The sequence below is a fragment of the Danio rerio genome, chromosome 13 (genome assembly GCF_049306965.1).
Source record: "Danio rerio strain Tuebingen ecotype United States chromosome 13, GRCz12tu, whole genome shotgun sequence".
In the NCBI taxonomy this organism is placed as follows: domain Eukaryota; kingdom Metazoa; phylum Chordata; class Actinopteri; order Cypriniformes; family Danionidae; genus Danio; species Danio rerio.
The window spans coordinates 51050001-51062798 of NC_133188.1; the positions used below are offsets into that span (position 1 = coordinate 51050001).

The following is a 12798-nucleotide window of genomic DNA, read 5'->3' on the forward strand; positions in this document are numbered from 1 at the left end:
TCTGAACACACAACACATCCAACCTTGAGGCAGATGGGCTACAGCAGCAGAAGACCACAGCGGGTGCCACTCCTGTCAGCTAAAAACAAGAAACTGAGGCTACAATTCACACAGACACACCAAAACTAGACAATAGAAGATTGGAATTTGGCGTCAACAACATGAAAGCATGGATCCATCCTGCCTTGTATCAACAGTTCAGGCTGCTGGTGGTGGTGTAATGGTGTGGGGGAGATTTTCTTGCCACACTTTGGGCTCATTAGTACCGACTGGGCATCGTGTCAACACCACAGTCTACATGAGTATTGTTGCTGATCATGTCCATCCCTTTATGACGACAGTGTCTCCATCTTCTGATGGCTACTTCCAGTAGGATAACTCGCCATGTCATAAAGTGCAAATCATCTCAGACTGGTTTCTTGAACTCGACAATGAGTTCACTGTACTCAAATGGCCTCCATTCGCATCATGTATGTGCAGCTGACAAATCATGTATATGCCTCAAAGAATTAAAGCCGTTTTAAAGGCACAAGGGGGTCCAACCCGGTACTAGTAAGGTGTACCTAATAAATTGGCCTGTGTGTGTGTATATATATATATATATATGTGTGTGTATGTATTCATTTTAATATTTTTCCACTATCCTTCCAATCACTCGGTTTCACTCTTAATTTAATAATAAGTTACCAATCAGTTTTTATTACTTTAAAATATGATAAAGTTTAGGATGTTTGCTTATATATTTTAACAATTGCTGATCAAAGTATGTCGTACATTTTTATTTACTAAAATATATCTAATAAGCTGAATTCCATTCGAACACTTTTTCATCCCATATTTTACTTTGTTCCCACACTTTATTTGAAACATTTTTGATGCATTAATGTTGAAAAATACAGTATTTTTCTGCTGTTTTTAAATAGGCCTCGCATCTATATTTTCTTGCTTACGCTTTATACAGTTTATGCAAAAAAATTATTTTTAATGTTTACAATTAACTTGAATATTTACATTTATTTTGCAGAATATTTTCCACAAATCAGAAAATATGCTTATTATAGACCCACTTGTATAAATAAAGAACGTTTGTTTTCTCTTCATAATTCACATTTACTCTGATCATCCCATGCAACTAATTGTGAATGATTATTAAAAAAAACACACTCACTCTTCCATTTAGAAAGATGAAAAAAGCGGCTTTATTTACAGCAGTATTGCACAAATTAGCACAGATTGGTTCAGTGCAAAATACAAAAAAAGGATGTATTTAACAAAACAAATACAAATTGTCATCTTGCTACACATTTACTGGGTCCTGGGTGGCGTCAGATCGGGTGATGCGGGAGTTAGTTCAGTGCAACAGGACTGAAAACACTCAGTCTGAGGTCCAGTGAGAAACACACAGGTTGGCCTGAAATTCAGAGATTTCCCTCAGAAAACGAAAACAAAAGTTTGTTCTGGAATATAAAAAAAGCTGGAAAACGGGAACTGCTAGAATGAACACAGCATGACACAATATGTATACGATGCTTACAGCAATGAAAAGATGAGGTCTTTGGTTTAAATGGTAAACCTGGAACGGCAGACAAGCTAAACATTGTCATTTTGGCAAAGAGAAACAAAAACAAACATGAAAACACAGGGCCGTGCATCTTCCACATGTGGAATGTCTAACCGACGGATTTCTTCAACTTTCAGCAATACCTTTCAAAGTAGGTAGTCAATACATCAGTTTAATCTTTGCATTTAGAAAAACACATCATTATTATACCAACATACTTGACGACTCGTTCTGAGCCTTGTGCATTGATTACTGCAATACTGGGAGAACGGTAATAAAAGGCGAAGGAGGGAAAGAAAGACAAGAAGACTGGTTTGTTCAAGATAAAAACGACACAGGTGTATTTCCCTTAGTCCCTGAGGCTGGATGAAGCTGTTGAGCAGTGGTTGTGATGTGTGCACAACTAGTCAGGTTGCAAATGAATTCCCAAATTTGGTGCAACCAGAAACCAGAGTTTCTGCAAGTAAAATCCTGCTCGATCGGCGCTGTATCTTTGAGCAAGGCACTTTAATGGAGGTTTTACTGTAGGTATGATCGCTTTGGGAGAAAGCTATTTGCAACATTGACTAACCAAACCCCTTGACCTAAACTACACTGTAAAAAGCCATTAGTTGACTACTTACTACTTGAGTAGACTTAATTTTTATAATTATGCACATAGTTCATTTACTTAATAGTTTTAAGGCATTGGCTTTAATCACTAAGGTCAACTTATTGCTTAAAAGTAATGGGTTTACTCACATTTTTAAATAATGAAGTCAACCAATTGTTTTTAAAAAGGTGATTAAACCCATTGATTTCAAAGTAAAGTCAACTAATCGCTTAAAGCAATAGTTTTACTCACATTTTTTTAAAGTCAAATAATTGCTTCAATTCAATGGGTTAACTCACTTTTTTATAGTAAACTCGACTAATAGATTTGAAAGCAATGGGTTTAATCACTTTCTGTAAAGTCAACTAATTGCTTAAAAGCAATGGGTTTGTTGTTTTTTTACGGTAAAGCTAACTAATCGCTTTGAAAGCAACAGGTTTACTAACTTTATTCAAGTCAACTAATCGCTTTTTAAAAAAGTGAGTGAACTTGTTCCCTTGGAATCAATTAGTTGAATTAACTTTTTTAAAAGTAAACCCACTGATTTCAAAGCAAGATCAAGTAATCACTTAAAAGCAATAGATTTACTCACATTTTTAAAGGCAACTGATCGCTTAAATTCAATGGGTTTACTCAAATTTTTTTTAAGAAAAGTCAACTAATCGTTTTGAAGGCAACAAGTTTCCTCACTTTTTTTAGTAAAGTCAACTAATCGCAAAAAACAAACAAACAATGGGTTTACTCATTTTTTTAATTTACAGTAATGTCAAGTAAAGTCAACTAATCGTTTTAAAAAAGTGAGTAAACTTGTTGCTTTCAAAGTGATTAGTTGAATTTACTTTAAGGAAAGGTAAACCCATTGATTTCAAAAGTGTAGTCAACTAATCGCTTAAAATCTAAGGGTTTACTTGCTTTTCAAAAGTAAAGTCAAGTAATCGCTTAGAAGCAATGGGTTTACTTTTTAAAAGAAAAGTCAACTAATCGCTTTAAGAGCAACAAGTTTACTCACTTAAGTCAACTAATCGCTTTGAAAGCAATGCGTTTGGTCACTTTCTAAAATAGTCAACAAATCGCTTTAAATCAACGGGTTTACTTGCTTTTTAAAAGTAAAGTGAACTAATCACTTTAAAAGCAACAAGTTTACTCACTTATTTAAGTCAACTAATCGCTTTGAAAGCTGTGAGTTTACTCACTTTTTAAAATAAAGTCAACTAATCGCTTTAAAAAAAAGTGAGTGAACTTGTTCCCTTCGAATCAATTAGATAAATTTACTATTTAAAAAAAGTAAAACCCACTGATTTCAAAGCAAAATCAATTAATCACTTAAAAGCAATAGATTTACTCACATTTTTAGAGGCAACTGATGGCTTAAATTCAATGGGTTTACTCACTTTTTTCAGTAAAGTCAACTAATTGCCAAAATACCCCCCCCCCAAAAAAACAATGGGTTTACTAATTTTTTTATTTACAATAATGTCAAGTAAATCAACTAATCGCTTTCAAAAAAAGTGAGTAAACCCATTGCTTTAAAGCGGTTTAGTTAGAAAAAGTAAACCAATTGATTTCAAAGTAAAGTCAACTTTTCATTGCTTAAAAGCAATGGATTTACTCTCATTTTTAAAGTTAACTAAACGCTTTGAAAGCAAGAAGTTTACTCACTTTTTAAAAGTAAAGTCAAGTAACTGCTTAAAATCAACAGGTAACTAATTGCTTTGAAAGCAGCCAGTTCACTCACTTTTTAAGGTAAAGTCAACTAATCGCTTTAAAAACAACACATTTGCTTTTTAGAAGTCAACTATATGATTTGAAAGCAATAAGTTCTCTCACTTTTTTACAGTAAAGTCAACTAATCGTTTTAAAAAAGTGAGTAAACTTGTTGCTTTCAAAGTTGAATTTACTTTAAGAAAACGTAAACCCATCGATTTCAAAAGTGTAGTCAACTAATCGCTTACAAGCAATGAGTTTGCTTACTTTTTAAAATGAAGTCAACTAATCGCTTAAAATCAACAGGTTTACTTGCTTTTTAAAAGTAAAGTGAACTAATCCCTTAAAAAGCAAAAAGTTTACTCACACATTTAAGTTAACTAATCACTTTGAAAGCTATGAGTTTGCTCTCCTTTTAAAATAAAGTCAAGTAATCACTTAATCAACGGGTTTACTTGCTTTTTAAAAGTAAAATCAACTTATTACTTAGAAAGCAACAATTTTACTCACTTTAAGGTAAAGTCAACTAATGGTTTTGAAAGCAACGGGTTTACTCTATTCTAATGTAAAGTTAACTAATAGCTTAAAAGTATTGGTTTTACTCAAATTTTCAAAGTAGTCAACTAATCACATAAAATCAATTGGTTGACACTTTTTTTCAGTAAAGTCAACTAATCGCTTCAAAAGCAACAAGTTTACCCACTTATTTAAGTCAACTAATCGCTTTGAAAGCATTGAGTTTGCTCACTTTTTAAAATAAAGTCAAGTAATCGCTTAAAAGCAGCAGTTATACTCACTTGTGTAAGTCAACTAATTGGTTTAAAGGCAACAATTTTTAAAGTCAAGTAATAGCCTCAAAAGCAACTAATTTATTTTCTTTTTTCAGTAGTCAACTAATCGCTTAAAAGCAATGGGTTTACTCACTTTAAAAAGTAAAGTCAACTAATCGGTTTAAATTCAATAATTTTACTCACTTTTTGAAAGTAAAGTCAACTATTTGCTTCAGAAGTGACAAGTTCACTCGCTTAAGTCAAGTCAACTAATCAATCATGCACGGGTTTGCTCACTTTTTAAAGTAAAGTCAAGTTGCTTTAAAGCAATTAGTTGACTAAAGTGAGTAAAACGGTTGCTTTTAAGCCAACAATTTTACTCCCTTTTAAAAAAGTAAAGTCAACTAATCATTTTTTTACAGTGTAGATTCACAAAACTAGGCATAAGCGCATGTTGTCGAAACAAATGGAAGTTTAACTTTAATAAGCAAACAAATAAGAACATTTAATTAACCGGAATACCAAATGTGGAATGATTATGATGTCTAAAAAACATTACATCTGTATTAGTTACACATACTCACTACCTTTGCCTGTCCAATTCGATTTTTGTCAACTGTAAAGTATCTTATACGAGTTCATATACTGTTCATCTAGTACCTGAAAGCTTCATGAGACCTTTTCACATGACTTTCATCACGAATGCAAATCTTTGACCTTCAAATAAAACGTGTTGTATCGTAACGGCTACAAGCGCAAGTGAGTTTCTCTGCTTGCTTCGGAAAACAAAACTAAACTAAAATGTGTGAGTATGTAACCGGAAACAAATGACATGAAAATGTAGGTTATCAAAAACGTACTCCTTTAAATGTTTGGGTTTGAGAAATGAGCTGAAATTTGGATAACGCTATTCCCTTTATTTTTGCAATGCAGAATTAGGGTAATTTTGTGATTGTGTCTGGACTTTTACTAATACATCTGCCTATGGATAAATGACCAAGTGAAGTACTTTACAATTAAAATAACAGGATAAGAAAATACCAGTTTGCAACAGTAACCAGCATTTATGCATGGCTAAAAATCAATGGAAGAGAGATGGGAGGTTTCGACACATGGCTGTATGCACAATAAGCTTGGTTAAATTTTGTGGTCAACTGTTAAAAGTGGTGCTCAGACCTTTAAAACAAAGCAATTTTTATAGTTAAAATCAACTAATATAAGTAACAAATTCAAAATATTTGGCCCTTAAAGGGATAATTCGCCCAAAAACAAAAATCCTGTCATCATTTACTCATCCTTCACTTGTTTCAAACCTGTTTGAGTTTCTGTCTTCTGTTAAACAGAACAGAAAATAATTTGAAGAATGTTGGAAACCAGCAGCCATTGACTTCCATAGTATTTTTTTTCCTACTATGGATATCAATGGCTACTGGTTTACAATATTCTTTAAAATATCTTCTTTTGTGTTCACCAAAAATAAACTTACAAAGGTTTGGAACTACTTGAAGATGAAAACATTTCTATTTTTTGGGTGAACTGGCCCTCTTTACTGAAGCGCAACTCCTTTTTGCGTAGATTCTTATTGAAATTAAGGATTTTGTTCACATAATTTTGCAAAGCAACAATAGAACATTTTTACATGCAATGCCTCAAGATGTATTTTAAATATTAAACTTTAAACTTGTTGTTTTTAGAATGCTGTATCCTCAATAAAGCCGCTCACACACTGCACTTTTCAGCCCGTGCTAATGTGCCCGATTGGAAATATGAGATTGTACGACAAATTTCGCATGTCACTGGGTTTTAAAGTACAAGCTTGGTGAGCTTTGACTTGCAAATTTGCATCATCTGAATGCGTGAGGCCAATAGAACATCAAAACGTGACCACTCTGTACAGAGATGTCAAACACTGAGCAATCGTTTGTGCTGTCAAAGTCGTCATCTTTTATTCCTTTTTTTTCGCAGCGCCGTATGATTCGCACATGATTTTCGCATGCTCAAACACTAATATACAATAAGTATAACTGAAAAATGTGTATAAAATATAGGCTGACGAACATTCCTGCACTGAATATTATGGGTTAAGAAGTTATTTAAGTTAAAATCCGGAAGGGCATCCGCTGAGTAAAACGTATGCCGGAATAGTTGGCGGTTCATTCCACCGTGGTGACCCCTGATAAATAAGGGACTAAGCCAAATGAATAAACAGTTAAAATCTGTGCAAAAATAGGGTCTGTTGTCAAAAGAGTCAGTCATAATATTCAAACCGAGCAGCTTTGCATTGGTCAAAGCAGCAAATTCACTTGATAAACTTAAACAAGAGTGAAATATGTTGGAAACGACTTCCAATCTGAGAGGATTTCTATTGAAATGACTGCATTTTGTCCATGAAATTGCTCAAAGCAATGACAAATTGTGGGCGGAATCCGCAAGACCACAAGATATACTCTGGAAGAGGTAAATTCACATCTAACAAACCTCAAATGACATCTAGCACATTTAGAAAAGTAAAAAAACAATTAGGAAAAAAGTGATGTAGAGTGTGAATGGCCAACACCATCTCATGGCAATTCGTAACTTTGATTTCATTCGCACAATTTAGTTCGATTTGCCTCTCCCCCGATGATGTTGGGGTTTGCAGCCGTGCCTCCTTTTTAAAATTGTTCATTTTCGTACGACTAAACTCGAACGAATTCATGCGGATTAGCCACTAAACTGACTAAATGTAAAATAGTTACGTTTTCTTGTGAGATCAGGCAGGAATGGCCCCTAAAGTTGGGTAATAATCCTTATTTTTTTGGTCATTTTCTGTTCTAGTGCAACATTTCTTGCGAATAATAGAAATACTAGTGCTTCCATACTAATGTCTGGTTTCAGCAATCAGTATGAACAGAGTGAACATCATATCATGAAATCAATGTACCAATGGTTACCCGAGTAACTTGGTCCTTCATAGAGTTCAACATATTGAGAAATATGCAGTCACAGCAGTCATGTGAAAAGGCCTTAAAATATCCTGATTCAAATGAAGATAATTCATGCGTAACTCAAATAGATCAATCTCTGTTTATGCATTTAGTCCGATTGTTTACTTCCTGCTATTGGGTTATCCTTTTAATATGATTCATATAAGCTAACGCAAACCAAACGCAAGTGCAAACTAGGACACGAGGAACAGGCGGAACCAAAACCATCGCTTGACCGACTAACGTCCACTAACGTGCATCAAATTATTCACAAAATGTACAAATTAAATATAGTAAAAATAAATACAAAAGCAATAACGAAACAAAAAAGACAGGCTAAAGTCAACAAAAAGAGAGACGTGTCAAGGGCAAACAAACAATGAAGGCACGTTTTTTCCACTTCCTCCACATACGGTGCAATTAAAAAAACACCAGGTTTAATTCATGTCAACACAGCATCTAATGGCTCAGCTTTCCATGTGAACGCAGGAAACTCTGCTGTGAGTTTTAGGATGGCCGAGGGTTCCCGATGTTTATATAAATCCGTCCTGCACACATCCCGACAGGTCCAAAAACTGTACGCCGAAACCCGGAGAGAGGTTGCGGAAGAGCAGCACTGCTGTTTTCCCTTATTATGTACATACATACATACATATATATTTATATATATACAGCCCAGAGAGAGGGTGATGTCTGATGCTACATGTCTGCTACGTGTCTGCTGGGTGTTCAATGCGAAAATCATCTTCTTCGCAGGAAAAAGTGTACTAGGCGTCCGATAATGTCGTTCATCCACAGGACGATGGCGTGTTCGTTGGGAGCATGCAGCTGGTTCACTCCTGCTCCGGCCTGTAAGGTGACAGACAAATCCCATTAAGTCAGATGAAAAAAAAAATCTGAAAAATACATAAATAAAATGTACGGTCCCACTTTATATTAAGTGGCCTTAACTAATATATACTTACACGGGAATTAATAGTTTGTTACAATGTACTTATTGTGTAAATGCATGTATTTACTATGTACTTATGCTTGATTAAATGCATGTATGTAATTACATCTGTATTTAACTTTTGTAATTACATTTGTAAATACACTGTAAACTATCCCTTACACCTTAACCCACCCTTAAACCTACCCATGCCACCAAACCTGTCCATAACCCAACCTCTATCCCAACTCAAAAGCACCACAAGTGTTCTCAAATACATTATAAACACATTAACTACATTGTATTTATTTTTTGAGTACATAGTAGTTAAGGACACTTAATATAAAGTGGGACCATATGTACTTTTATTTATGCATTTGAATTGCATTATGGGACTTGAATTGACTTATGGGATGTTGAGAAGTTTAAAAAATAAATTTTTACTGTCATTTTTAATCGTTTAATAGTGATATATCATCTAGATTCTTGTATATTACCCTACAAAAGCCTGATGCTGGTACATTTTCTGTTATTTTACAAATGTATTTCTCTATATATTTTATTTTCATACATTATATTATTTCAAATGACTAAAATGTCAATAAAAGTCACTTTCTTAAACTGCTTAGTTAAATGTTCAACATTAAAATTTGACAGCAAAGATCAACATTCCATAATGCAATTCACAACTTTAAATAAACAGGAAACACTTGTAAATCACAAAATATGGATTAATTTTATATTTACTAAACCAGTTTATACACATAAAACACATTAAATGCAAGTAAAGTGACCCCTGATAAATAAGGGACTAAGCCAAGTGAAGATTTATAAACTAATTTCGAGAGGAGCCTGTGATATAATTGAGCGCTGCTGGCTACTCATCTGTAATCAGTAATAATCCAATCAGAGTGATCCTAGCTTAATATAAATGGATCACTTTTTCCTTATTGCTCTATCTTCGTTTTGGAAGAATCCCCCCTTCTACCCCATCTCCTCCTTTTTCTCCCCTTTCTAAAGGGGGAGCTATCGAGACCTACCTGATCTCGGATCCCCTGATATGCTTATTGACTGTGCGGGAGCCCTGGGCTCAACTATCTACGAGCTCAGGGTTCTCTCCCGGGACAGCATGCCAAATCTGCTTTAAATGCCAAGCATATCTAAGTGGAAACTCTAGAAATGAATGAACAGCTAAAATACATGTGAAAAATTAGGGTGCAGTATCAAAAGAGTCAGTCATATTTTTCAAACCGAACAGCTTTGGATCTGTCAAAGCAGCAAATACACACGATTAGGGCTGTGCAAATCATATCGAAATCACAACTTTGACATGTGCGATTTCTAAACCGCATTAAAGCATGTTTTCCCTCAGTATGCTATTTGAACCAATCAAAAAGCAACACACCTCTCAAACCGAGCAGCTTTGCATTGGTCAAAGCAGAAGATTCACATGATAAATTTAAACGAGAGTGAAATATGTTGGAAATGGTTTCCCATCTGAGAGGATTCCTATTGAAATGACTGCATTTTGTCCATGAAATTTCACTAAACAATAATAAATAGGGGGCAGAAACCGCAAGACCACAAGATATACTCTAAAAGAGGCAAATTCACATCCAACAAACCTCAAACGTCATCTAGCACATTTAGGAGAGTAAAAATAAAAACAACTGTGACCAACACGATCTCAAAGAAATTCATAACTTTATGACTTAGTAGCTAATTCGTACAATCCAGCACAATTTGCTTAATCCCCAAATGACGGTAGGGTTTGGGGGTGGAGTTTGCTGCCACGCCTCCTTTTTAAAATCGCACATTTTAGTACGACTGAGTTGACAGAGCAGAGATCAACATCCCATAAGGCAATTCACAACTATAAATAAACAAAAACACTCGTGAATCACAAAATATGGATTGAGATATTTTTTTACAGTGAATAATGTGTCAGAAATGTCCAATTTTATATTTACTAAAGCAATTTATACACATAAACACATACATACATTTATACACTACACATGGTTCGTTTGCGACACTCAAAACTGTTTCGAGTTTTTTAAACTTGTCGTGCCTGGAAACCCGAGCGTGACATACGGCATGTGCATCCCTTCCTATTTGCTGAACTTGTGCGTCTCCATTTAAAATAATGAAACTGAGCGTACAATAGACGAAGGTCCCCTTTTGTTGACTCGCAATATAAAACCTGTGCATTACAAGGCCCGGTTTGCGGTTGAATTTAAGTAAATACTTCATGCAGGCCGATCAAAGAGGTCTATCAGGCATGTGGCCCGGGTCTACGCTTTTTATTTGTGCATCCTAAAACTCCACATTTACAAAGCCTTTTAGTCGCTGACATTATCTTCAGCAGGAGAAATCTCTTATATCAGATGGCTGCTTCTCACTTAGAGCTGTTTATGCTAATGAGGGAAAGATAGTCACTAATGGGCGGAGTTTTCCCCCCTCTGGTGACACGTACAGGCAGAATTTCAAAGTGACTGTTTATATCAAGTGTGATTATAAAAAAAAATGAATCAGTAGATTTGTACCATTAGAAACTGGTTATATTCACAGACAGCTATGTCCAAACCCCTCATAGAAGTGATTTCAGCATAATAGGTCCCCTTTATTACCTGTGCTCCAGGTTTTTAACGTATATATATATATATATATATATATATATATATATATATATATATATATATATATAACGTATATACACACATGCACACACGTTGAAATGATTCTCACAGCTGCTAATCTGTACAGTTCAGAGTTGCGCAGGTCAGCCCTTCAGCTCATACTGTGACACTGAGCACCATGTTGACACATGAAATACCATGTTGAGACCTTGATGCTTTGAGGGATTTACAGTATCTTCTGCATGCGGTCAGATCTACTGCGAACGCAATACAGGAACTAGCAGCTGCAGGTTATCCGGAGCTGTGAGATTTGGCAGCGTTTGCCCTGAACCAGGTGGCCTTTTTCTGGCCTGCAGATCTGTGCTACGTTCACCAGGCGTGCTGAATGACTGCGATAAGCATTTCCCCCTGGAGACTGGCAGGAACTAGTGAGGAAACGCACTCTACAACCAGAGAAAAGGAGGAGAAAAAAAGCCTTTCCTGTAGAGAATGAAAAACAGCAGGCCTGGGCGTACTTATAACCTCCACGATAACAATCTACTCTGAGACGACGACAATAAACAAACTGGCTGAAAACGCAAGAGCATAAATAAAAACCTCAATAATATATCTGTCATATTTCACCTCAATATCTCTACACAATGTTGGCTCAATGGTTAGCACTGTTGTCTCACAGCAAGAAGGTTGCTGGTTCGAGCCTTGGCTGGGTCAGTTGGTATTTCTGTGTGGAGTTTGCATGTTCTCCCCGTGTTTTTGTGGGTTTCCTTCGGGTGCTCCGGTTTCCCCCACAGTCCAAAGACATGCGCTATAGCTAAATTGGCCAAAGTGTGTGTGTGTGTGCATGTGAGTGTTTGAGTGTTTCCCAGTACCAGGTTGTGGCTGGAAGGGCATCCACTGTATAAAACATATGCCGGAATAGTGGGTGGTTCATTCCGCTATGGCGACCCCTGAAATAGAGACTAAGCCATAGAAAAATTAATGAATATTTGACTTCAGTATGTCTAGACACGTCTAACAAAATTATTTGATTAAGTTTTATAATTTGAATCAAATTTTAAAATTAAATTTTAATCTTTTTATTTTTGTTATTTATGTTGATATTTTTCATATATTTTTAAAAATGTTAATGCTCCTAAAATAGACTTTTTATTCACGCAAAAAAATGTCATTTGTTATTATTTTTTCTGGTTTTGTTGTAAAATATGACCTGTGACAAATGTTTTAGAAGCTACAGAGACCCGGAAGGGACATGACGGTGGAGAAAAAAAAATAGGTGGGAGAAAAAAAAACGAGTGATAGGTAAACACATTTTTGAAAGTTTTTGCGAGGGAACGCAAATATGTTTTCTTGTTGTTGTCTCGTTGGGAGATCACAACTGTTGTAAGCTTGTATAGGGAACGGGAGCTATGGCAACTCTTTGGGGGATCATAGCAGGTTTATAAGTGAAGACCGGGGCTGGCGGGCACGCTGTTACAAAACTGCAGAATTTTACACTACACGCCTATGTCATTTTTCAGCCACAAAAATAGATTCAAAACCGCCCAATTAGGCAGGAAACCGCTCAATCTGGCAACACTGCAGATCACACCATTTAAAGCAAAGGTGTCAAACTCAGTTCCAAAAGGGCCGCAGCTC

At 35.5% G+C, this 12798-nt stretch overlaps 1 protein-coding gene across 3 annotated transcripts in view; it reads right to left on the minus strand.

Annotated features, from left to right (window-relative positions):
• Positions 1–1175: 1175 nt before the first annotated feature.
• Positions 1176–12798, minus strand: part of bcl2l11 (BCL2 like 11) — a 62802-nt gene continuing 51179 nt past the window's right edge. For 2 of the 3 annotated variants that reach the window (XM_073919170.1, XM_073919171.1), the window contains exon 4: positions 1176–8442. In XM_073919170.1, coding sequence (XP_073775271.1) covers positions 8335–8442 — 108 coding nt within the window. In that variant the 3' untranslated portion in view covers positions 1176–8334. 3 annotated transcript variants of the gene reach the window in all.